Source organism: Polyodon spathula, chromosome 22, assembly GCF_017654505.1.
Source record: "Polyodon spathula isolate WHYD16114869_AA chromosome 22, ASM1765450v1, whole genome shotgun sequence".
NCBI lineage: Eukaryota > Metazoa > Chordata > Actinopteri > Acipenseriformes > Polyodontidae > Polyodon > Polyodon spathula.
Genome location: NC_054555.1, coordinates 9026853 through 9053530, shown reverse-complemented (window position 1 = coordinate 9053530; position 26678 = coordinate 9026853). Strand labels below are relative to the sequence as shown.

General features: G+C 36.6%; 2 protein-coding genes across 2 annotated transcripts in view; one reads left to right on the top strand and one right to left on the bottom strand.

The window, feature by feature from the left end:
* LOC121297513 (E3 ubiquitin-protein ligase RNF130-like) overlaps positions 1 to 9684 on the bottom strand; it is a 45160-nt gene extending 35476 nt beyond the window's left edge. Inside the window, exons 1-2 of the mRNA XM_041223862.1 lie at positions 9527 to 9684; positions 8596 to 9074 (exon numbers count right to left, since the gene is read on the bottom strand). Coding sequence (XP_041079796.1) covers positions 8596 to 8872 — 277 coding nt within the window. The 5' untranslated portion in view covers positions 8873 to 9074; positions 9527 to 9684. The remainder of the gene's footprint in view (positions 1 to 8595; positions 9075 to 9526) is intronic.
* Positions 9685 to 18319: 8635 nt separating this feature from the next.
* Positions 18320 to 21554, top strand: LOC121297512 (proteinase-activated receptor 3-like). Its single transcript, XM_041223861.1, is given in 3 exon segments — positions 18320 to 18419; positions 20541 to 21010; positions 21012 to 21554. Coding segments are annotated over 3 exon segments (1113 nt in total).
* The last annotated feature ends 5124 nt before the right edge of the window (positions 21555 to 26678 follow it).

Genomic DNA, 26678 nt, shown 5'->3' with positions numbered 1-26678 from the left:
AGAGGTGGAGGAAGGGGTTGAAACTGCTACAGCATGAAAAGATAAACACAAGGAGGGCAAATTAAATGACATGAAGCAAAGAACTGCAAGTCAGCGCCAGATCTTTAAACTTGTATGCAACCCAACAACATCGATTATTTTTCCTTCTCTGAGTTTTCAGTTCTCCAGTGCCTGAGACTAAACCCATCTGAAGATTTTTTACCAAACTGTTAATAATCTAGTCTATGGACTGCTTCTGTTACTAAATGCTTAAGTGCACATAAAGTAAGGTTAATGTTGGGACATTGCCATAGTGAAAAGCGTTACCCATACACTAAAAAATAAAACTCCTAAACCTGGTCTCTCATGTTTAATATACAGCATACATCATTTAAATCCATACTGTAGCTTTACATAATATGGCGATTCCTGTAAACTGTCAGAATCTGGAAGCTGAGAGCTACATGCAGGCCAAAGGTCCTTGGTTACGATGTTAAAAGGGGTCAGAATGGTTAAAGTTCAATTTAAGAAAGATTACCCTCCATAGGAGGATAAAAAGACAGCTACTGCATAATGAGCAATAATAATTATGTTAGTAAAACACACCCACCACGACTGTAAAAACACAATTACAGCTATTAGTCTATCATAAAAATGCAGGACCACCACATTCACTATGTACATGTGTCAAAATGTAAGTGTGAAAAAAACAAAGCTTCCTCTGCATTTTCCAGATTCTAATCAATATCTTCTCATGAATAACCAAGTCATACCTCAATAAGCTGTTCTCAAGTGTGGCATACACAGTATGTAACACAGTGAGACATATCTCAATATTCTGTGTGCCAAAGAATGCCCAAACCAAGATCCACTTCACTTGGATAATTGGTTCTATTTCTTTGTGCAATTCGAAAGTGTTACATAAGCACAGACACCTCCAGAATATACAGTGCCTGCTGCTGGTCACAAAGCCATGAGCAAAGACTGGACCAGACTACACATAGCTTTGAATGTCTTAGCTTTCTAAAAATGAGGAAAATATTTGAATTGCTAAACAATTAAAAACAAACAAACAAAAAAAAAAAACTTAGGATTAAAAATGAATGCATTTTGTAGGTTGGAGTGAAGTGTGAGACATTATAGGCGCAGGGTAGATTTTAAACTGGGTTATTCCAACACTAGTAAACGAAGGGGGGTTGCTCAACCACCTCATGTCAACAACTTGCATCTGTTAATTACTGTTGGAAAGCCCACTAGCAATGACACTAGCATTATTTGTCTAGCTCATGGAGAAAATGTAATCAAAAGGTCATCAAAATGGGCAAATCTTGGGTCATGTTCACAACATGTGGAGCACAGGTCTTCTTTTGCATGCATACCTTCCATGGAATCCTTTTCTACATCACATGTGGTGTGGGCATCACCAACTGTAACTGGAGGAAAGTGAATTTGGTCCACTTGAGCTGGAATAACTCAACTATAAAATTATAGCAAACAAACACAGACTGTATTAAACACATAAAAGGTTTTCAGGTAGCACAACAGCAAAGCTTTTATTTGCATAATAGGGTCTGGAGGTACACTGCAACCTTGACAGGCAATGGAAGCTACAGTGTAGCAATAGGAGGCGATACAATTGCTTAACTTCTTGATGGTCAGTTAAGTCAACTGAAACATTCAAGACTGCAGAACCTGCTGTGCAAGCTTAAGGGGTCAGATTTGTTTTGTGAAAGAAAGCTTATCAGTGAAATGAATTCCTCACTGTATATTAAAAAGACACCAGTAACATAAAGTAGAACATTATTACCAATTTCAACTATAAGCTCATGTGAAAATGTAAGTTTGACATAGACAGATGCCTTTCATATATTGTTGCCTATATTCCCTATATCTAAATGTATGTAAAGTAAGTCCAGACCAGGTTTCATTACAATTGTAAAAGTGTTATATCTATATATATATATATATATATATATATATATATATATATATATATATATATATATACACACACTGAGTGTACAAAACCTTCCTAATATTGAGTTGCACCCCCTTTTGCCCTCAGAACAGCCTCAAATCGTCGGGGCATGGACTCTACAAGGTATCGAAAGCGTTCCACAGGGATGCTGGCCCATGTTGACTCCAATGCTTCCCACAGTTGTGTCAAGTTGGCTGGTAGTAGATCTCTACTCCAGATAGCTCATTCCATCTCATCCCACAGACACTCAATTGGACTGAGATCTGGTGACTGGGCAGGCCACTGCAGTAAGCTGAATTAATTGTCATGTTCGAGGAACCATTCCTGGACAATCCTAGCCTTGTGGCATGGGGAATAATCCTGCTGAAAAAATCCATCAGCAGATGGATGCACTGCTGCCATGACGGGATGCACCTGATTGGCAATGATGTTCAGATATCCTGTGGCATTCAAATGTTGCTCCACTTTTATCAAGGGGCCCAGTGAGTGCCATGAAAACACACCCCACACCATCACACCACCACCACCAGCCTGCAATGTTGACACGCGGCATGATGGATGCGTGTACTCATGTGGTTTCTCCATACCCTAGTCCTCCCATCAGAGTGAAACAGCAGGAACCGAGATTCATCAGACCAGGAAATGTTTTTCCAATCCTCTAGTGTCCAGTGTTTTCGTTCCTTAGCCCACTGCAACCACAGTTTCTTGTGTTTTGCTGAAAGAAGTGGTACTCTGTTAGGTCGTCAGCTGCCATACCCCATTCGTGTCAAGGTAGGACGAGTTGTGCATTCTTTTATGGGTCTTTCGGCACCAATGTTGTACTGGACTGTCAGTTGACTAACTGTAGCCCGTCTGTTGCTCTGCACAATTAGTGTCAGCCTCCTTTGGCCTCTTTCATCAATAAGCCATTTTCAACCACTGGCCTGCCTTTGGCTGGATGTCCTTTGGGTGGTGGACCAGCCTTGATACACAAGGGAAACTGCTGAGCGTGAAAAACCCAGCAGCGTTGCAGTTCTTGACATACTCAAACCGGTGCGCCTGGCACCTACTACCATACCCGTTCAAAGACACTTAAATCTTTTGTCTTGCCCATTTACCCGCTGAATGGCACACATACACAATCCACGTCTCAATTGTGTCATGGCTTAAAAATCCTTCTTGAACCTGTCTCCCCTTCATCTACACTGATTGAAGTGGATTTAACAGGTTACATCAATAAGGGATCATAGCTTTCACCTGGATTCACCTTGTCAGTCTATTTCATGGAAAGAGCAGGTGTTCCTAATGTTTTGTACACTCAGTGTATATATATATATATATATATATATATATATATATATATATATATATATATATATATCACATGGATACTCCACCTTCAGTCTTATCATTTATCTTGCCATGAGAGTTTATTCCTTATGTTATTATTATTGATGTTTTATTTTTTTAACTGCCTGTTTTGTCACGTGTAACACAAAAAAAGGTTTAGGTTTATACTCTATACTTAAGGGATGAATAATGATTAGCTGTAGCGATTGTGAGAGTAAAATGATTAGAAATGGGACCAGCATATAAGATTATTTGTATGTCACTGTAGTTGCTGTTCTGTCTTGATGGCAGCGCGCTGTGTTTATTCATTTTTAGAAAGGGAAACAGTGATGCAATTTGATTGCAGTTTTCTAATTTGACAGCTTAGGTGTTGTTAAACTCAGGAAAGAGGTTGGCTGAAATACTTTACAGCAGTCTCCAATCCTGGTCCTGGAGGACCGGTGTCCCTGTAATTAAGTAATTTAGGGTACAGTTGGAACAAAAACCAGTAAGGACACCGGCCCTCCAGGACCGGGATTGGAGACCCCTGCTTTACAGCATGGTGATGCACCGTTGTTACTGGCATGAGAACGGATGTCAGTGTGGTTCAGTTGTGCGTACCATGTGAAAGATTTCTGGAGCGCACCTATTCAAACCTATATAAATATAATAAGTGTTACATACAGAAAGATAAACGGTCAAACAGCCTCTGCATAAATACATACGCAAAATAAATACTAGGATATAGAAGGGGCGGAGTCAAACGCAGTACATTTTTCTCTCAGTAGAGAGTTGTACAATGCAGATGAAAATTGATCATCTGTATTCAAGTGGCGTGCGTCTTGGGACCCGGGGGGAGTACCAATCAGGGGTCTATTAAAAAATAAAATAAATGAAGGGTCTATGGATCTCGTGTTTCAAAAATTGAATATCTGTTATTTGTTACCTAGTACAATGTAACAGCATCAACCACCACCAGAAGCTACTGCTGAAGGTGCCCTCCAAAAAACAGCATTTTCACACTGCTTTTGGAAGAAGCATGGTCGACATAAGGTCACAGAAGCAAATATGCAATGACCCGGAAGCAACAACGAGCACGTGATCACGCTTTCATCTGTTTTGAATCCGTCTCTGCACTGGACTGGCGGCCTGTGAAATCCAGCTTCAGCCAACCTCTTACAAATTGTTTGGAAGATGTGTTTGTTACAGACGCTTTCATCCAAGCTTCTCTGGATTAAATTGTCAGCCCAAATGCTGATTAGAGCAAATGTTTCTTAAGCTCTCTAAGCCATCCTGGCAGCAATCCGGCTCATGGTGTGTCTGTCAACAAACCGTGAATAAACAGAAATGGCTTGCAAGCTCCTTGCAAAAGAGAATCCTTCACGCGGCCGTGGCTGTTTGACTTCCTCCCATTACAAGAACCCATTATGCATTTTGTCTTGCTCAGCCCGGGCTAAAGAGTGTTCAACCACATCATGAGATGGATCGCTGTTGATTCAGGTACATGGTTTCACACTGCGCAGGTTTGTGACCCAGGTAGCCAGTGTGAAAGGGGCTATAGGGGGAGTGTTTTAGAGATGATTGCACATCTATTTTTCTGTACTTTTTGGTTGTTTGTGTTTCCCTTGCCTTGATGCTTATGGTACAAGGAAGATAGCACTATTGTTTGTTCTTTTTGGAAAACGTTAGTCATACAAATAAAATGACATTATTTCTTTTTGAAACTGTTGCAGAACACTGTTCATTTATATACTTCCTTACCAGGCCTATAAAGAACCCACTTTATTGAATGTGGTTTCGAATAAATAGGTTTGAAAATATAGCCAAATATGTCTTGGTAAAACAGGGTGATTTCATAGATTCTGGGAGTCGTTATCGGGGTGTTTCTTTACCCTAGATTTTCTACTGGGTATACAGAAAGAACAGGCACTACCTGCCAATCAAGACAAGACATTACATAAATGGGTTAAGCATCAACTTAACTTTAAACACAGATGCTTTCAAACTGCAACCCCCCATTACTGCTTAAATCAATCATAATTTGATTCAATTCCTTTTAAATAAATTGCAATGCATTTGTCCATTGTGCACCTGGGTTTGTTTCTAAAGTAAATGTGCACAGCACTGCACACTCCCTTTGAAACAATACTTTGCAGGCATTTATCTTACATGACACATTTTAAAAGTGCAAGTGCCCCTTTTGGTTTAAAAAAAAAATGCTTACATGCTGTAAGAGGTAACCTTTTTAAGATGGTGATTAAAGATATCAGCTGTGGTCGTTTCCTATAAAATTTAATCCATACAAGTCAAACGCTATTTAAAAAAAGACTCAATTTTGCTTCCAGTGCTATAACAGAGTTTGGAAAAAGTGGTTTATAACCTCCCGCTGCTGCAGATAGTAGCAGGATCACACTTATATGACTCGCAGAGAGATGTAACAACACAGCGGGGAGGTTGTGGTTGATTGCAGCATAACTGACTGCAGATATGTAGCTGCAACCTTGCTTCACCTCCCACACTTGGCAGCCTGTCAGGAAAGACATCTGCTTCAATTTTACAGAACATGTGATGGATGTTACAAATTTCACAAAAATAAATAAAAATAAATAAATAAATAAATAAATAAATAATTCTTGCCCGGGACAAGAGCTCAGAATGCACTCAGAAGATCACCTGTGGGTATTTTTTAAAATAACATTTACATACATTGAAATTCAGAATAATGTTGTTTTTTTTAGGTTTGTTTTCAACTGGTTTATGTTTCCTGGTTTGCAGGAAGAAATGGCTGTACAAACTTAAAAACATGTTTGTGAATTAAAGTCATTTTTTTCCCCCCAAAACTTGCATACTATTTAAAGCAAACATATTGTTTCGTTGTTCAGTTGTCTTTCAAAGCTTAGTGCATATAATAAAAATCATAAAAGAGATTATTTTCATGTCCGTCACTAACCTGCAAACATATATGATCCTGCTACTACTTGTAAAAAAATCTAGAATAGGCCAAAAACCAAAAGAAAGAAGTTCTGTTTTCATAGTTTACAAAAACATTTTACAGGAAACAGCTACACAGATGACATTTCCCTGGGCTGTGAGGTTAAACAACTTACATAATATGAAATATATATTTTAAAACAGATAAAAAAAATACAGATAAAAGAAAAACAAAACATAGAAACAAATTAAGCATAACACGTATGGCCTGTTATTTGAAGGCCCTATTTGCAAAAGCTTTAATTCTGAGTTATTTAAAAGACTGTTTTCTCTGATATTCAAGAGTTCTAAGCTCTGTTGTTTAAACAATAGTATGGAACAGTTTAAAACATTGCTGGCAGAAATATTCAAATATTTGAACAAAAAACACTTGAAATGTATTTGGTGTCAAATATAAAATTTATAAAAGATTATAAAAAATAATATCATGCCGAGGAAACCAATGCATAAAAGTCTGAAATTAATAACACACATTCTATTGTTTTTTTTTATATTTATTTATATAGGTACATTGATGGTGTACTGAGTTTATTTTACTCTTGAGAGATTATTTATATTATATTTTTTAGTGTAAAATGGCACGAATATTTGAACAGTTAAACAAAAATTAGTTTAAAGTATTATCCCCATGAGTTATTGGTTTGTAAAAAGGGCAATGCCAGTTTTAACAAAAAAAGAAAAATAATTTCCTATTTCTTATTGTAGATATCTAGTACAAGGTGATTTGGTTTTAAGACCCACATACTGTAGGTTAACAGACAATTTTCTGTAGATTTGTGTAACAAATGATTTTGAAAAGGAAACCTATATTACATTAAAAAATATGAATCACTTAAACGTCACACGTGCTCACTGCGAAATTCTATTATACTGCAGTCGATTATTAAAGGAGATCGTCTGCTGATACTAGAGGTCACCACAATCTGGTTCTGATTATATTAAAGGTAATAACAACCATTATCAAGCAGTAATTACCATGCCAACAGTAGCCTGCGAATCTCTTTATTGTGTATGGCAGTAATTGCGTTAGGATATAAAGCAACTATTACCACATGACCTGACAATAGCACTCAAATAGTGATTGATAATAGTGTACTAGCACTATATATATGAGTTATTATATATATATATATTACATATATATATATATATATATATACAAAGGTAAGTATGCTAGTGGTGTTCTGTTAAGGAAACAAATTCTTTAGGTCGTGGTGCATATAGTGAAACGATATTGAATATGTCTCTTCAAATATAAATAAACAGTACATTGCAAAATGCATTCCAGTGATTTTTATATGTCCTTAAGGCCCACCTATGTGATATTTTGTTTAGGTAATTACACATGGCGCCTGATCGCTAATACATGTTTGACTAACAATGAATAGGAATGCACTTATCACATTCTGGCAGATGTCGTCATCACAGAGATTGGTACTTACTGCAGTTACGCTTTTCAACAATGCCTAATGCAGAACTAGATGTTTTAGGGTTTTCATTACAATTACTGGTGAATAAAACACCCTATCACAATTACCATCGCCAAAGGGTCATTAAAATAAACTTAGAATAATGAATACAATATTTAGATCGTCTCCAAAATAAAATAAATGACACTTAAAACGTAAATGATAGTAACTGGGGACATACAGTATTATAGGCCGTGGACAGCAGATAATCCACCCAAAATTCCCATTGCATTGCATTTTGAAACAGATTGTACAATTTTCAATATGACTGGACAAGTCTACTCGTACAACAGAGATGGATATACAACTCCTGTTGCGTCAATCAGTCAAAAGCATTTGCCTTATGATGTCTATTACACTTGTATAAAACGGTGGAATGACCGGTAAACAATAAGATTCTTATTCCACCCTTAAAGATCCAATAGTTTTATCATATATAGTCTTGTATGTGTGTGTCCTATTACGTTTTGACTACTGTCACATACTAATGATGTCCAGTTTCCCTACAAGATATCTAGTCACCGACAATGGATGTGTACCATAAATCATACAGTGTGTACAATATATATATATATATATATATATATATATATATATATATATATATATATATATATATATATATATACACACACACACACACACACATATATATATATATATATATATATATATATATATATATATATATATATATACACACACACACACACACACACAACGCACATATATATATATATATATATATATATATATATATATATATATATATATATATATATATATATATAATTTGACCATGCGTTTTTGTTCTAGTTCTTCAACACGTGTGACGTACGAAGATAATTCACTAAAAGACAATACACTGACCTCCATTAATGGGTACTGGTGCTATTATCGTTCCTTTAGCTTCAGTCTTGGGGGAATCTTGGCCGTACTGCCCCTCAATTCTCCAGACAAGCTTAGGTGAGTTCCCGTTGGAATCCAAGAGGGTAACATTCAACAAAGCAGGAATTTGAACGGCAGGTCCGTCCTTGTTGGGAGAGCTGTCTGTCTGAGCAGGTAACACACACCTGGGCAGCACAGTCAACACCAGCACGGCGGAGACACAGTTCCATATAATTGCAGCTGACCACTTCTTCAGCATCTTTGAATAGTCTTGTATCCCCCCCCCCCCCCTTTGTCCTTATCTTTATTCAGGCATCCAACGTACTATTTATTTTGACCACAGACAAACAGGTGAAGCGATAGTTCTTATCCTATAGGAATGAGCTCCAGAAAGGGTCCAGGGATTTTAAAACACCTCGTTTCTTCTTTACATCATTTTAACCGTGCACCCTGTTCAGCGCCTGCAGTGCGAAAAACGTAATTAAACACAAATGATTTTAAACAACGCTATTAATAACAGCTTTAAATGTATGATTTTGTGTCTTCCATATGACGGATTTTTACGCGTGATTTATTGGCCAATTATTGTTATTTAAAAAATAAAATACACTAGGTATGTTGTTTAAATTACTAACTACAATAAAATACATGGATATGTACAATATACAAACCTATTTTCAAATGGGCAATTTAAAACAAAACTGCACCCTTTTCTGCAATACAAAAAAGGTGTAACTATATGGACGCTTTATTATTGCTATTTTAAAACAATCAACAAATGATTAAATATGTTGAATGGGCAAGTAAGGTAACAACACAAACGGTATATGAATACGAGATATGTATACATAGATTGAAACCCATTATTTTTTTAAACTGACTTCTGTTCCAGTAGAATAAAAGATATACCCACCTTTTTTCTTTTAAAATAGCACAGAATTAAATTAACCCACAAAGTTAAGTCCAGAAACTCGTTGCGCTTTGAATACAGTTTTTGTGTTTGCTAAATGGACAAGAATCTGTAGAAAATCCAGACCTCCTTTTTCTCGATTTACACGGCACACCTCCCTGCGCAAGCGCAATGGAGAAGAGAGACGCGCACACACAAGTAGGGGAGGGAGACACAGCAGCGGCCACAAGTAATGTGTGCCCAACAGCGCATGTGGAGTGTGAGGGTGCTGGTGACATTGCTCACAGTCAATATAATGGCCGTGTTCCAGATGTGCTTTCCATAGTGTTGTTTCTAATGGCGAGCTGCTGCAGCACTGTGTGTGGATCGGCCACATGCGCGGGGATGGTTACAGTGGTAATGAGACATTGGTATAAAACACGTTACCATTGTACATGGTATCAAATAGGTCAAAAGGTGTTTGGGTCACTATGCAATATGTGTTACGGTATCGTCAAGGTAATACACTGGAATCACTTCAAGGGGCCCTGGCACCCGTAAAAGTAAAATAGTGAATTTCTAAGTTTGTGTTGTTGATCTTAATTTTTTCTTTCCCCCCCCCCCCCCCCCCCCCCCCCCCCCCCCCCCCCCCCCCCCCCCCCCCACCCCCATGCATGGCCCCCCCCCCCCCCCCCCCCCGCCCCCCCCGCAAATGGTTATGTATAGCATGTTAGTATTTCGATGGTCAAATGAAGGGAAATCGTACATAAAACACATAATTTTACGACGACAAGGTGTTTTGAAATGTCGCCTCTTACTGACAAATGTACTGACATTAAACTTCCCTTTAGCATGTATTTGTGTATCTTATGGTCAAATGCTGCTGTCTTTTTTTTTGCCACAAAACTTTACAGCGCCTCTTACTGTTCAAATGTACTGTATCAACAAATGGAAAACAAATCTTTTTTTTTTTTTTTTTTTTTTTTTAATATTATGGGATGACGACTTATATACTTGTGAACCTTAGGCTTTGCATCTTGGGATAGTAATAAGATTAGCAAAGCAGTCTGAACCATTTAATTACGTACAAGTCTAAAGTAAATTAGAAACGTCTTAAAGGAGATTAACCAACCATTTAAAATCAACGTTCTTACCTCTTGCTAGCAAAAGCAGCATCATCACTGAAAACAGGGTTGTTTCTCGTTTTTATTAAACTGTTTCTTTCTGGTATTGTATATAAACACGTTTTGTTAAATCAGAAAGTATCAGCAATATGTACTTCTAAAGAATTGCCTTGAAATATTGGCTTATTCCAGACGGGTAACCTTTTCGATATTTATTTATCTTTACATTGGTAAGGAGAGCCATCTGCTGGTAGTGTCTGGTAATACAGCCAACCATGCTGTAGTAGAGAAGCGAGGAAGCACCAGCTAGGCAAATATTAACTAATTTACATGGTTTAAAAAAATACTTTAGTGGTATTCAGTGTATTTTCCCCGACTCTCATAACGAACCAACATAATTATTTCTAGTTGCTTATCACACTTGCATTGCAGGTTTCACGTGATAAGTTTTCAACACATATTTCTGATTTAAGAATGAAATAATATACACTTGTATAGACTTTGCTTTCACTTCCACTGTAAAATAACTTACAATGTGACTTGACTTTTTAAGGAAACTGAACATTCGTTTTTTACTTTTCTTTTTATAAGAGAACTGGATCAGTGTGTGTCCACCTCCAGTGTCTGATGATCTGTCATTGACGGTTGATTTACTTTGCACTTATTTTAAAAGCTGATTTTATTGATTTTGTAGCATAGTACTGTATCTGACATGTCTTAATATATAGTACAAGAAATAGTGAAATCAATGGGGAACCCCCCCCCTTTTTTTTTTGCTAGCTCCAGTGTCAGAACTTGGCATCACAGATGTTAACAAAATATGGAGCCCTGTAGGCTTAGGAAATCTCAGCCTTTGTGGGGGTCTGGCCCTGTGGGCCTCCAGGCACGACTAGCAACACAGCATGGCATCTACAATACAATACAATACAATACAATACAATACAATACAAATGGCATCAGATTGTTGTACAAAGTTAAAAACAAAACAAGAGAGCTCAAGATAGCTATCAGGTATATACAGTATGTATATTAGTTACAACTAATTATATAAAAGCACATTAAAGTATGTTTTCAATTTAGAATAAAAAGAATCCAATGTTTCAACCTGCCTAATGGTGATCGGAGAAAGAGTTTCACAAATGAGGCGCACAACAGCAAAAAGCTCTCACTCCAGTTGATTTAAGACAGCGTTTTGGAACAACTAAAAGTTCTGTATTTTCTGATCTCAAAGAAGGAGTAGGAATATGCAGAGTCAGTAGTTATTGGAGACAGAAGGTTCCTAATCCAAGAAGGACCTTATAAGTTATTACAGCAACTTTAAAATCAATTTGGTAGCTCACTGGTAACCAGTGTAAGGACTTGAGCACTGGAGTAATGTGTCGAGAACGCAGAGTTGAGAAATAAGTCCGGCAGCTACATTTTGGATAGGCTGAAGCCTTCTAAGTTAAGAGACAGGTATATCAACAAACAAAGTATTGCAATAATCAAGACGACGTTATAAATGCATGTATCAGAATCTTTACATCCCTCTTATCCAGCACATACTTTAATTTAACAAAATTTCTCAAATGATAGACTATTCTGACAACAGAATTAATATAAAAATCAAGATAACACCCTGGTTTTTCACTAGGCTCTAGTGGAAGGGAAATAGAATTGTCATAAAAATAATATTGATTGGATTACATTTCGCTAAAACCGGTTTTCAACCAGAGTGTAGCCATCCATGATCGCATCTCAGTTAAACACTTTGTGAGAGTATTTATTGCCATATCTGCCTGCGCTGGAAATGATGCATAGTCTATATATGTCTATAGATGTGTAAATATTTAGCTTGACCGCAGTAATGGAAAGATTTTAAAGTTTAATTCTTACAAAAGGTATTTGAAAATAAATGTTAGCTTATTCTGGGAGGAAATAAAAATACAAAGGTGTCAAAGTGCCCCGCCCCTGGGCTATTTATTTGTGTTGTATGTTACGTGTAGTGTGTTAATGTTGGTGTATAATCATTGGTACACTGGATATAAATGGGTCTGTGTAACACAAGTGGTTTAAAATGAGTATTTGTACTTAGGCACGAGGATTGCACATCACTTCACTTGCAGGTAAAATGTAATATGCGAGCACAAGGAATTGCACATTATTAATTCACGTGCAATTGTACCGAGACTCCAATTGAATGATTGATTAGCAATCGAGTCTCGGTACAGCTGCATAAAGCAGCATGTTTTCACTCACTTAGGATTGTGTGTTCGGTGAGTGGAGAGCGGGATGGGAGACAAAGGTAATAGTAATAGATCCAGTAATTTCAGCTCACCGTGTTTTGTTTGTCTTTCAACCTTTTATTTTGTTTGTTCATCAACGAAGCGCTCAGCTTCCCCAAACTCCACCTCTGTTTATTTTGTGTTGGTTTCTGGTCTGACGTCACCTACTGCAGCCGTCTTCGCAACACCGACATAGTGCTTCTGATTTATTATTGTTGTTGGTATTCTCCTTATTTTTTCATTGTGATGCTTTGTTGCTAGGTGATAAGTGTTTTTTCAGAATTTTTTCTTTTTTTTTTTTTGAGATAATAGAAACACTGTTTCCTCAAACTTAAAGATTTCCTGCATTTTAGATACCCGTCCTGAATGCATTTCCTGCTAGGCTCTAATGCTGTATTACAAATAACAGGCAGTCCAATGGACGGTTCAAGTCACGCAGTATATGGCTCTTTTGATTTAGAAGTGTAGTAAGTCATTGAGAATGTTGATGGGTTTGAAAAGAACAGAAATTGTTTGGTGCAAAGTAGTCAAAAGGCTCAAATGCCTTGGTTATAATCTAGCTAACTAATTTCTTTTTCAACCTTGTAGCTACTATTAAATCTTTAGTTTTAGTAAAACAAACTTGTTTAAGGTTACAAGCAGAAATATTTGCCATTTTATTCCCTTTGTGTTTTGTGAGTATCTAAGTCCACTGGTTGTCAATAAGCACAGCAGCCAGTAAAGTTGGACAGTTCTGGCATAGGGTATAGTCATGGGTGCAGTGATATTCTTACCAGTTGATATAAATGTGGACATGGAAAAGCTACAAACATATCTTATTTGATCAACACTTGTTTGATGCATTATGTAGTAGGCTGTGTTTGTCATTTGCACCTGAAGCTGTTAGAACAGTATGGTTAAACAGTATGGGGTTTGTGAGTATGCACTTTTAGTATAAACATTAAATGCTGTACAGTACTGTTGCCTTCCACCATTTTGTTGTCCCAATGTTAAAAACAATAAAATGAGTGCCTGCATTGCTGTGTAGATGTGTAATTTTCCTGATCGAATGAGTATACTGGAATCCAGCATTGAGTTTAATTTTGTAGATACCAGCTACTCTGTGCATTTGTCTCCTGCTATTCATGACTTGTAAGCAATTTTATAGAGACTCCCTGCTGTTATAAATGCCATGCTGATGGCTATATTGTTTTATGGATGTTATGTATGGCATGTAGCATATACTTCTGAAGGTGTACAGAGTATATGTCAGATTGTTACTTCACTAGAGTTTAATAGTGCTGCCTATTTCATTTAATTACATTTACGTGTAAAATCTTGAATCTTCTGGAATATGTGCCATTAAAACAAACTCAGTAGTTTACTTTGGTATCTATTTATTACATTATGATTACACATGGAACATTTCTAGACTGATAAATGATCGGTCTAGTAGATAATATTTATGGATAATTGTATTGATCAGATATAGGGCTGTTTACAAGAGAACCGAACTAGTTTTACAATCCAATTTCTTACCTTATGTTAATGTGATAAGCATGATCACAGGTCAACCGTTTCTTCTGTTGAAAATCTTTGCTTTGATTTAATACTTAAAGGTGGACTATGCAGGACAATATGAAAGTGAAGTGAGCAATGAGGTTTTGGTTAGTTATCTGTGTTCCTGTAATCTGATCTGAGGACCTGTGTCTTATACTATTGCAATCTGTTTTGTGTGTTCCAGCCACTTTTTAAACGCGTTTCCAGACCAAAAATACAAACCACATTTGGCATACTGTATTACATTACCAAAATAGGGCACAGCTAGGAGTATACACAAATAATACATATATTAGGAATCCATTTTGCAAGTGAATATTTCAATTGGAATGTATTCACAATATCTGATTGAGTGGGATCCAAAGAAATCTGATTACTTTAAGTGCTATGGAAGGGCAGAAGCCATACATGTAAACAGTGTGGGTGTTGGGGATACGTGCACACTAATTGCAGTTATGGTGCATGTGGCAGGGCAGGGCCCCGTTTGTAAATAGTATGGTTGGCAGTGAGGTGGCTAATATCCTCCCTGCCATAAAACATGTGTGGCTGAAGCATTCATTTAATGGTTACGCTCCAGACACATGGCATTTTAGGAGGGGAAAATGCATTGTTTGGGGTTTGATATGAGGGCTGGGAGTGTTTTCAAGTCTATTCGGTGAAGGTCATTGCCTGGCCTGAATAGTAGAATTTGTGTTGTAAACCTTTTACTTCGGCCACTCTGCCTGTTTTCTTTGTTTCCTGTATTTTGTTTTCTTAAATGTGCACATCGGTGCACAAACTGCAGCTTCCAAGCCTCAGTCAGTTTCTGCTGATTAACATCTGGGGCCTGACACTATCCTATTACAGCTATAAATGAAATTAGTTTAAGGATAGCTTAGCAAATGTATATAAGAACACACTAGCTACTTTTACTTTGGCCCCTGCATAGCAACAGGTGGGTAAATCGCCACTTAAAACATCAACTGGATTACATGGCTGAGAAAACAGTCTGGGTTAACCATATTTTGCCCACGTGGTTTTTCATTTGAATCATGTGATTTCTAGCAAAGGTCTGACTGCTGAAAACAATAACAAATGTTTGTTTTGACCTGCATCCTCTTAGAATACAGAGATGATCTAATGCAAAGTCCTGTGTGTTGGCATCCTGGTCCTTGAGTCATTGCAGTGTACTGTTTTTTGAAATGTACAATAATTGTTAGGAATTTAAATCATTCCATATGAGCTAAAATAGGTTTACTATTCTCTCACAATAGAGCAATCCTGCACAATGGCTGGTGGATTGTCGTGCATATTTACATTATATATCTGGGATTTGTCACAGCTGTCCTTGCTAATTACCTCTTTTTTAAAAAAAAAAAAACTCCATTTATAGCTCAATGTAATTATTAACCATAAAACACTCTAAGAACTAACGATTCTGGCTTAATTATTCCTAGATTCATGATAAAAAGATTAACAATTAAGTACGTTTAAGTATTTCAAATCAATTGTATGTAGATTTTATGATGGAAACCTAACAATCCAAAATATTATGTACTCATATTTTCAAATGAAGAATAAAAGCTATGCTTAAGTTTTAAAAAAGTATAAAGAAGAAACAAAATAAAACATTCAAGGAAAAGCATCAAAAGCATAACTTCATTTCAGTTGTCTGCAAACACACAATATAAATGTAATACTTATTCTGTTGGTGCGATGCATAAAACAGTCGTCTTAACATGGTTGTCCTCTCTGTGGAAGTTGGGTGTGCAGCAGTGCAGCACAGCGCAGTGCAGTATCTCTGTGAAGGCTGTAAGCACAAAAGCTTTCATCGTTCCAGAGGGAGCCCATCTTCTCTGGGACAGCTTTAAAGATTGCGTCTTTGTTGAAGAACCTTGGAGTTTGAGTTGGGAGCGAGGAGATGTTTTGAAGAAAGCGAATCCAAAGAGCGAAAATCCTTGTTTTAAGTTTAAATAACACAATGTATAGGCGTTCCCTTGTACTGTAGTTGTCCTTCCATTTTTTACACAAAAAGGGTGTGTTAGCAATGCAATGTATCTACCTATTATGTTATCAAAGGATTTTAGTTATTTAAACCGCCTATTCAATATAACTTTAATTGCATTCATTAGAGAAACATACAAATTTCAGTTTCATTCTCTATACAAAATTACTTAAAATAACTATTAAACTTGTGTTTACAAGTTATGTAATTAAATGGTTCTTTTAACTAATAGTACAACTGCACTGTAGCTTGGCTTTGACACCTCAGGAGACTAGACAATCGGATAGCATTTTGGAAGGGGAGCTTCAAAGAGTTAATATAATTTGTGACCTGTGCCAAGCTTTGAAGTAGATCTCTTTAAGAATGTTCTAAAATTAGTGTTAACAACCCAATCACCACAGCATGTCACACAGACCAGAGTTAAATATCTGGAAAATGCTTGTATTAAAATGATTTTAACCATGAATTTCCTTAAGAATTATTTATACAAGAATAAGTAAATATTTGAGCGCTATTTAAAAACCTAAACTTAGTGGTACTTGCTTCCTTACTAAAACAAAGTGCTGTCATTTGTTAAAGGCAAGCATGCAACATCCCCCGGACATTCTTTGTGTGGTGTGAAGACTTGCCCATACATTGAGACTGCACATTCTGCATCCACTGAATTGGTTGGAAATGTAAAACCAAGGGGACACTAGTCTGCATGTCGCTAGAAAATGTGCGATTAAAATCTGTTGCTTCAAATTTCAGGGGACACTATTCTGCAATGTTGAAATTGCGATAGAAAATTGATGGACAACATAGAGAAGGCAATACATAGATGTTTCCTATGAAATTGTATTGCAGTTTTTTTACTGTCTGCAATTTTCACCAGCATTTATTTAATATAATAAAATAAACTATTCTTAGGTGTGTGTGTAATATATATAATCTCATTACCTCGTCATTTTTGTTCTGAATTTATTTTTGGGTTGAATGTTTTTGCTAAATAAAGCGAATTGTAAATAGAAAAGTTGAAATGTGTATCTTTTTTTTTTTTCTTTTAATTATTTCGAACAGAATTCCTAATTATGCCAATTGTAAAATAGAAAAGTTGAAATGTGTAACAATATTATGAATATTTCGAACAGAATTCCTAATTATGCCAGGTGAGGATTTAATTTTGCCCCCTACAAATCAGATATCAGTAACTGTGTAACAATATTTGAAAGCTGCGTCTGCTGAACTGCAAGGTTTAAACTGCTTTAAACAAAAAATAAGACTCCCTTTATCCATTATTATAAAGTTGTATCAAATGAAAGCCTGAGACCAAATCACGACTGTAAACACAACTTGGGAACTTAACGGTAACATACCGTTGCAGTTTAACATGAACGTTCTAATGCTTCAGCATCGGTACCAAACCGGCTTCAAGAATGCGAATGCTTGATTATCAAGGCCTTTCCAGGAACACCAAGTTGTCTTTAGCACATTTGTTTTCAGAATGGAAAGTCACCAAACCAGAAATAAACAACTTGGAAGTTTAATTAGGGACTTCAAAGTTTCTTATTCATTTTAGAATTAATTGGTGTTTTCTCTTTTTAGAAAGGAGTTAACACCAGAAAGTTTTGAGAATCTACATTCAACATTATACAAGAAACAAATGGTTTCCCAAATAAATACAACAGGTTACAGTGCTGGAGTGACAAATCTATATTAGTGCTTTCCTTTAAATTTACTGGCAATGCACAAGGGAGACAATTAAGGGTTTCTTATCCAAAAAACGTCACAAAGCTTCATGCTTATTAGTTGGTCTGCTGTGCCGTAGACTTAATGATAAAAGGCGGGGATGGTTCTCTACTGGAAACGCTGTCAATAGCCTCTCCCTGGTTAGTACAGGAACGGAAGGAAATCGGAAGAAACTGCAATGGATTCTCCTCCTCGCATGCCACCAGCATTCTTCATTCTGTTGCTGTTTGTGTCTCTGCAGACACTAGGTTGTGCAACGCAGGACTGTTCTGGTCCCAGTAAGTGAAAATATTTTTTACATTTTTTTAAATCATTTCTATTTTCTGTGTTGGCATTTACTGTAGGCAGAAACTGAAATCACTACTGTACACCTCAATGTGAATACCGTATGCAATTCCAAGCAATTAAAGGTATTTTGCTTTTTTGTAAAAAAATAAAGATGAAAATCACACTGTGCACAATTTGGGATTAATGTTGGAGATATGAACTACATTTGTAATCTGAAACTTATGCAAACACATCTCTCGAGTGGTCACAGTGGCACATTTCTTCTAAGTCACACTTTAAGTCAAACTCCAAAAGCTACTAAACTAATGTACGACTTTCCAGAAGCATCTACTTGTTTTGGATGCAGACAACATTACAGAAAATGGATACGCTCCAAAATGCAGGTGCAACATACAGTACATATTTATCAAACAATCTGTGAAGAATCTTTAGTACTGTAGCTATTTTGTTGTAAATACAATGTATTTTCTTATGTAAGAAGTACAGTGAAGCTGTAGTAAATGTATTTTGAAGTCTCAAAGTATGGAGGCAGCTCACTTGCTTGTGTCCTGGTACAGTAATTACATTTTGGAATGAATCATATTTATTCTCCATGGCATATACACAAGATACTGTACACATGTGATGTATACTAAAAGCCCTTCATCTGGTAACTCTTTAAATCGGTCAAAATAAAACAGTATATAACGGACCGGTTTAGCAATAGTACATTTGTACAGTGTTTTTTCTGTTTTCAAAGTAAATAAATTGTTCTGCTTAGTTGTGATTAATTACATTTGTGCAGTTGACTTTTCCAAATTGTACATACCAGATCATATTTTGACTTCCTTCTAGGTGAATTTGACATGAAAAATAAAGAAATGCTGTTTCAGAGAAAAGACAGACGTAACACAGTACAAGGGTTAAAAGAAAATTGTATGTGGGTGTGACAGGATCTTCCTCGGGCCACATGTGTGGGTAGCTGCTGTTCAAGCATAGAGAGACAGAGGTGGTACTGAAACGCCGGCACAGGCGCGCAGGATTTATTAACAAAAACAGAAAACGAAAGTAAAATAAAGGCGGTCATGTGACGTTACCAGCGATGGTAACGCACAGAGGACCAATACAGCAAATTGTACAAAAAGTGCAAAATAAAACACAATACACCAAACTATAATTCAAAAGGTGACGTGAAAACGGCAAGCCTTGCAGCAGCCCCGAGCTATCTCCCGCGGATGTTTTTAAACTGACGGACACTCGGTCGAGACCCGCCCACGTGCTGATTGAGGACCAGCACAGCCAATCACTTGCTGCTCTTCCCTCAATCAAGCATAGCAGGCAGCAAGTCTCAATCGAGCGCCCGTCTGTAAACAATAATTCAATCAAACAAATAAAGTCCCAAAACGACACAAAATAAACACATTCTCACATATAAACCACACCAACACTAATTTACCACTGTGCAGGGCAATCGCACTGCCAGAGTGGGCTTTTCAAAAAGCAGGTGTGCTTCTCCTTTACTACCAGAAGACCTCCAACACTTAAACAAGAGTGAAACAGTTAAGTTGTACAAAGTTAATGGTTTGAAGGGCATCAATTGCATATTTATCAAAACACATTTGGGGTATCCTGAAGTTCAATGTACAACTGACCTGACACACAGCTACAGTTATTTAACGCGATATCGATCTAAGGTGTGCTCTTCATAGCAAGATCAACATCTATTTTAGATTTTCAAAGCTCTTTACTTCAAATTATCGTATTTTTTTAATGAAAGGAACAACCCCCTCAATATTCCTAAATGAGCACAAAAAAAAAAAAAACCTCATTGCATAACCTTATCGGATGTTTTAAAATGTGTTAATGTGTGTGTGTGTGTGTGTGTGTGTGTGTGTGTGTGTGTGTGTGTGTGTGTGTTTAACGTCTACACTGTGTCACAACCATGTTTTAAGTTCAATATTTTTGGTTGAATAGGTACAATATTCTTCTATGGTTTGGGCTAACAGTTTATTTACATTATCCAAGGTAATTTTAGATACAGAGACAGGAACTTCCCCTCTGTCTGAACATTGTCTTAATGACACTAATAAACTTTTCTTTTGTGTGTATAAAAGTTGGATGATCATTCAAAGTCCATAAGTGCAATGGAACTATAATGCTGGAGAAATTGACTAAGGAGCACCTGAAGGGCCCTTCCTCCTCGCTGTTGATCCCCTCTCTGTACCTGGTGGTGATCTTTATTGGATTCCCTGCCAACATACTAGCTCTATGGGTCCTGATAGCCAAAACCAAAAAGATGCCTTCCAACACCTTCCTCATCAACCTGACAGTTGCAGACCTTCTACTGATCCTGGTCTTGCCGTTCAAGATCTTCTACCACTTCAGTGGCAATGACTGGGTTTTTGGGGAGATCTTGTGCAGACTTATGACAATTTTCTTCTACGGCAACATGTATTGCTCCATCCTTTGCCTCACGTTCATCAGCATTGATAGGTACATTGCTCTGGTCCATCTGTTTTTAGCCAAAACCTTACCAAGCAAGAAAACGGCTTCCTACCTCTGCATTGGGGTTTGGGTTTTAGTGGTAGGTGCCATGTTGCCGTTTGGGTTTAACCCAACAATCCTACAGCTTTAAAGAACCCAACATCACCACGTGCCATGATGCTCTGCTCAAGGAGGACCAAGCCAATTTCTTCTTCCCTTACTTTGCGAGCCTCTTTGCTGTCGGATTTGTTGCCCCCTTTTGCATCATTGTGTTCTGCAATTGCGCTATCCTGCGAGCACTCATCCTGAGTGAGAAGCGATATGTCTATGCGGCCAAAATCACTGCTTTGGTTCTACTGGTCTTTGTCGTGTGCTTTGCTCCCAGCAGCATCATCCAGTTTCTTCACTACTCTGAGTTCCAAATGGTACAGAACCACAGTGACTTGTACCGCCCTTACATGATCAGCCTGGCTCTCAGCACTTTCAACAGCTGCATTGACCCTTTCATTTATTATTACATATCTGAGGATTTCAGAGCAAAGGCTAGAAGCACAGTGAAATGCTGTAGAAAGACCCCTTACAGCTTAGGAACCACTTCCAGGAAAACTGAGACTTGCTCTTTATCACAGCCATTAAAGTCCACAGTAATCTTCTGTAGATAGATAATGATGTATTTGATTGTTCAATTCCAATACTTATGTAAGCTGTCACAAAACATAAGCATGAGAAGGCCTTTAATAAACTTAATCAGGCCCTGGCTTAAATTTTGTATTTTGAAATGTAATATAAAATCTGATAGATAAATTCCAAGCGCTATATGATATACAACATGTTACTTGTATTAATCTTCTATAAGCATGTATAATACACAGTGTTGGAGAGTAATGCATTACTGTAATCTGATTACATGTTGTAGTAACTTGTAATTGTAATGGTTTCTTTTTAGATGGGTAGTGTTTTAGTTACAGTACATAAAACAAAACTAAGGCTAATGCATAACATTAGAAATAATAAAATAATTCATCTTATTAGAAAATGCTGCCAGGGATGGAACAGGGTGGATTTGACAGCTAGATCTTCAAAGAATATGTAGCCTGACCAAATAGAGATATATATCTACATAGATACTCGCTTAATTGTTTGTGCAGATTTGTGGTTGCTCACTCAAAAGAAAAACAAAATAAAAAAAAAAACCCTCAAATTCTCTCAAATATCAACAATTAAGCGAGTTATGTATGGTTGGTTTACCATTGCTACAACTATTTTATGACTTTGTAGAGACCATCTTTGTATACAAAGTGCCTTACTGTATATTGATCAGCACCTTATTTAAATCTGTCTACACACACACAAACACACACTTGTGTAAAAGTCTTAAACATGTTGCATTGTTCTACTCTGATGCATTATGAACATCAGCAATTTTCTACTATTTCTGTTTTCTATATTCTGCCAGTTCTGTCATTTCAACGCTTGTCGTCTTTCTGTTCCTTAAGGATATTATCTTAAGCATTGCTCATCCTTGTTAGACATCTTTTTGGGTCTTCCAGTCCTGGGTTTATCAATTACAGATGATGTTTCTGTGTACTTGTTGATTATGCTTCGGATACCACACCTTGAAATTCGAGTGATGTGAGCTATTTCACTCAATGTTTTTTCTTCTTTATGTAAGTCAAGGTTGTTATAATAGAAGAAAACACTAGTGGAGGCTTTGAGTAAATTCTTGATTCTCATAATTTCTTCTTTATGTAAGTCAAGGTTGTTATAATAGAAGAAAACACTAGTGGAGGCTTTGAGTAAATTCTTGATTCTCATAATGCATCAGAGTAGAAAAATGCAACATTATCTTAGACTTTTGCACAACAGTCTGTGTCTGTAGATCGAGTAAGGTCGCAGGGAGATGGTTGGATTTTCCCTGCTTAACAAACATGTGCGTATGCATGGTTTTGTTTAATTTAATTCTATTGTATTATTGTTTGTTTATTGTGTAATTATCACCCACACCTGGTGAGTATTGCAAATTAGTGCCAGGTGTGGGGGTTTAAAAAAGGGTGCAGTCAGTCTGCTTTGGGCTGCTGCAGAGAGGTGGTTATGTGTGAAATCTTGTGTGTGATTAATTTGTGTTTTGCTTCGGATTTATTTATTCATAATCTTTCTGTAAAATTTAAACTGTGCTTGACGTATTTATTTGTAATTCATTACAATTGTGTTCAAGTAACGTGTGACTGAAACATATTACGTCCAACAATGGCAGTACTATAAAACTCCCACAAATACTATTGTTGTTCGGAAGTGGGAACTTCATAGTAATACCTATTTCAAGACCTTTAACAACCAGTTGGGTGTTGCTGAAATTTTTTATACACTAAGAAACCTGTGATTCAATTCCTATTTCTTGTAGATCGGGAATTGTCATCAATATGTTGATGTTCGTCTGTCGAGTCGCGGGCGACTCGTATCGACCTTATGACAGACTCTGCGCCACCTGTCATCAGTATAGTACCCTCTAATTTAATTGTCTTACTGCAATTAGAAAAAAATGTATACAGTTTCCTAATGTGACAGGTCAACAGCTGTGCTCAGTATAAAATAATATTCCTTTTGTGACTTCACAGATTTTTAAAACTGCATTAGGCGGGATCAGAACTGTTATTCTCCTTTCTCAAGTCTTAAAGATGCTTCAAGTTACCTCTTTCTGTTCTTTTCGTTACCACTGGACTGTGAATTTACCCTAAATGAACTTGCATTACTATGTGTGATGTGAAATTCTGATGTCCTGCATGGCTCACTGTATCAGTCTGTTTTACAAATGTTTTTTTTTTAATTGCAACTAACTATTGTATAATCTTTTAAAAGACTGACCTATGTTTTGCATTTCTGGCAGTGAATGTGTAACTCTGATATAACTATGTTGGTTTCTTCCACAGTTTTAAATATCTGCAGAAGAATTTGGGTAAGACAACTGTAAAATGCTTAGTTTTATTGTGTTGCTTTTTGTATTCTGTTTCTAGCTGAAAAATCTAAGACTTGTTTTTAGCAAGTTAACTTAAATCTAAATTACCTACATCTTCACACTATGTATCTTTTTAGCTTTTAAGAGGCAATTAAATGATGACAGCATTAATGTTGAATTTACAGCTGTGGCATACTTGTTGGCACAAGTAACATTGTTATTGCCTCCCCCTTTGCTGTAGCTCAAACTACCTTTATATTTTACTGCTTTATGGTTGATGGTTATACTGTTTTATTGATGTTGTTTGTATGGCATGTAGTATGTATTTCTAATGGTGTACACAGTACCACTGCTTGTCATTAAGTCATTAGAGCAATGTAATAAAGCTGCCTATAAAAACATGTGGCATTTACCATGTATTTCAGATTGTTACAGCAATATTTAATTTCATTACATTTGCATGGAAAGTTTTTTCTTGCATTTAAACTTAACTTGGGTTATTTTAAAAACTCTTTACTTCTGTATTTATTACAAAATACTTATCCATGGAACATTCCTGTACTGATAGAATTTACAAAAGTCAAGTATAGTTTTATATTTGCATTGTTCAGAGCTGCTTACAAGAGTACCAACAATAAGTTAGTGATTGGCATGATCACAGGCCAACCTTTAGTTCTGTTGAAGATCTTTGCTTTGATTTAGTACTTCAAGGTGGAATTTACAGCTATTTCAGGACAATATAAAACTGAAGTGATTATTGAGATTCAGATTAGTTTTCTGTGTTCCTGTAATCTGATCTGTATTTTATTCAGCCATTTGAACACATTACCAGACCCAATGTACAAAATACAAATACTATGTAATCCGCACACTGTACTGCACAGGAGTTAATCTTGAAGTGTAGGGTCATATCTATCATTACTGAGAGCTGAATCAGTAACAGTATTCCCAGACAGGCTCTGCTGTAACAGTGTTTTACACCAATATAATCAAGCTCTTTAGGCACACTGCAACAACCAATAATAGGGTGCAGCTAGGAGTATACACAAACCTACAGTAAGATGGTCTTGGTAATCAATTTTCATTTAGCTGCATTCACAACATCTGAGTGGGGTCCAAAGAAATCTGTTTACTTAAAGCCATGTAAATTAAATTAGTTTAATGAAAGCTAAGCAAATGTATAAAGTCTCAAGAACCCAGAAGCTGCTGTTACTTTGGCCCTTGCTTAGCAACAGGTGTGCACAGCATCACTTAAAACAATACTCAACTGGATTCACATGGGGGAGAAAACAACAGTCTGGGTTAACCATATTTTGTCCACATGTGGACAAGGTCTGACTGCTGAAAACAACTTAAGAAATATGTGTTTAGATTTATTTCTGCAGCTCCTTGAAATATGGAAATGATGTGATGAAGTCCTCGCTGCTCTGTATGTCAATATCCTGGTCCTTGGGTCTTGCAGTAGAGTGCTGGGTCGTGTTTTGTATGTGAACTTTTGTTTGCGGATTTAAAAAAAAAAAAAAAAAAGTAATTTTAGGGTCTGAATTTGAATTACCAAAAACATTTTCTGTCCTTTCAGCATACTCTTCTGTAACCCTTTCCCAAATAATGTATTACAAGGTAAATGTACTGGTATTTCCTGATCTAAAGTAAGAGGCAGTTAGGGAGCGGTGGTCAAAACTCATTAAAGAATCATGCCAAAAGCTCATTGACAAATATCCTAATTGTCTAAAAGAGGTTATTGCTAAAGGTGCCTCAATTAGCTATTCATTTCATTTTCCTTGTCAGGGTATGAGTACTTTTGAATTAGCATTTTTGGAGTTTTGCAAAAGAATTGCTGAAATAAATAATTGGAGATTCTATTTCTTGAAACTTTTGTAACAAAAGATTTTTCCTATAATTTTGTTTTTGAGAAATTTCTAGAAATTATAAATTTCCATTGGGGAAACTTGACTACAACTATATATTACACACACACAGTGCTTACAGAAAGTATTCACAGCCCTGGACACCCCCTTGTTGTGTTACAACCTGAAATCTTGATGCATTTAAATGGGATTTTTTTTTTTCTTCTTTTGATTTACACAACCTACTCAACCCTTTCAATGTGTGAAAAAAGGGAGTGTGTGTGTGAAAAAACAAATCAATTAAAAAATAAAAATCTGAAAAGTCTTCATTAGATAAGTATTCACCCCCTTTCCTATGACACTCCTAAATAAGCAACCAATTGCCTTCAGAATTCATACACTAAGTTAAATGGAGTCCGCTCTAGTGCAATAAAAGTGGTTCGCATGATTTCAGATTAAATACACCTGTCTCTGTATGGTCCCATAGTTGGGTAGTGCACCACCCAGACTCCAAACAGAGCAGCCGGGTAAGAAGGTCGTTGGTTAGAGAAGGCACCAAGAGGCCAATGGCAACTCTGAAAGACCTACTGGGTGAATACTTACTATAGTCTGTGTGTGTGTGTATGTATATATATATATAATCTCTTATGTTGTCTGCAGAAGAATTTGTGGTAAGATATCGGTATGAAATATTTATTGTATTTTTGCAGTATGTGGCTTAATGAAAAACCATTAAGAGATTATTTTTTAGCATATGAACATAAATTAATATAAAATACTTGCATAGATATCTTCACACAGTAACTTTTTGTTTTCTAGCAATTAAAAATGTTTAGCACTGTTAATGATATATTATACGATGTATATGATGACAGCATTAATGTTGAATTTACAGCCACGGCATACTTGTTAGCACAAGCAACATTAGCACTGCCTTTTCCTTGGTGTAGTTCACACTCGCTGCTCTAATGGTCATTCTGAAATTA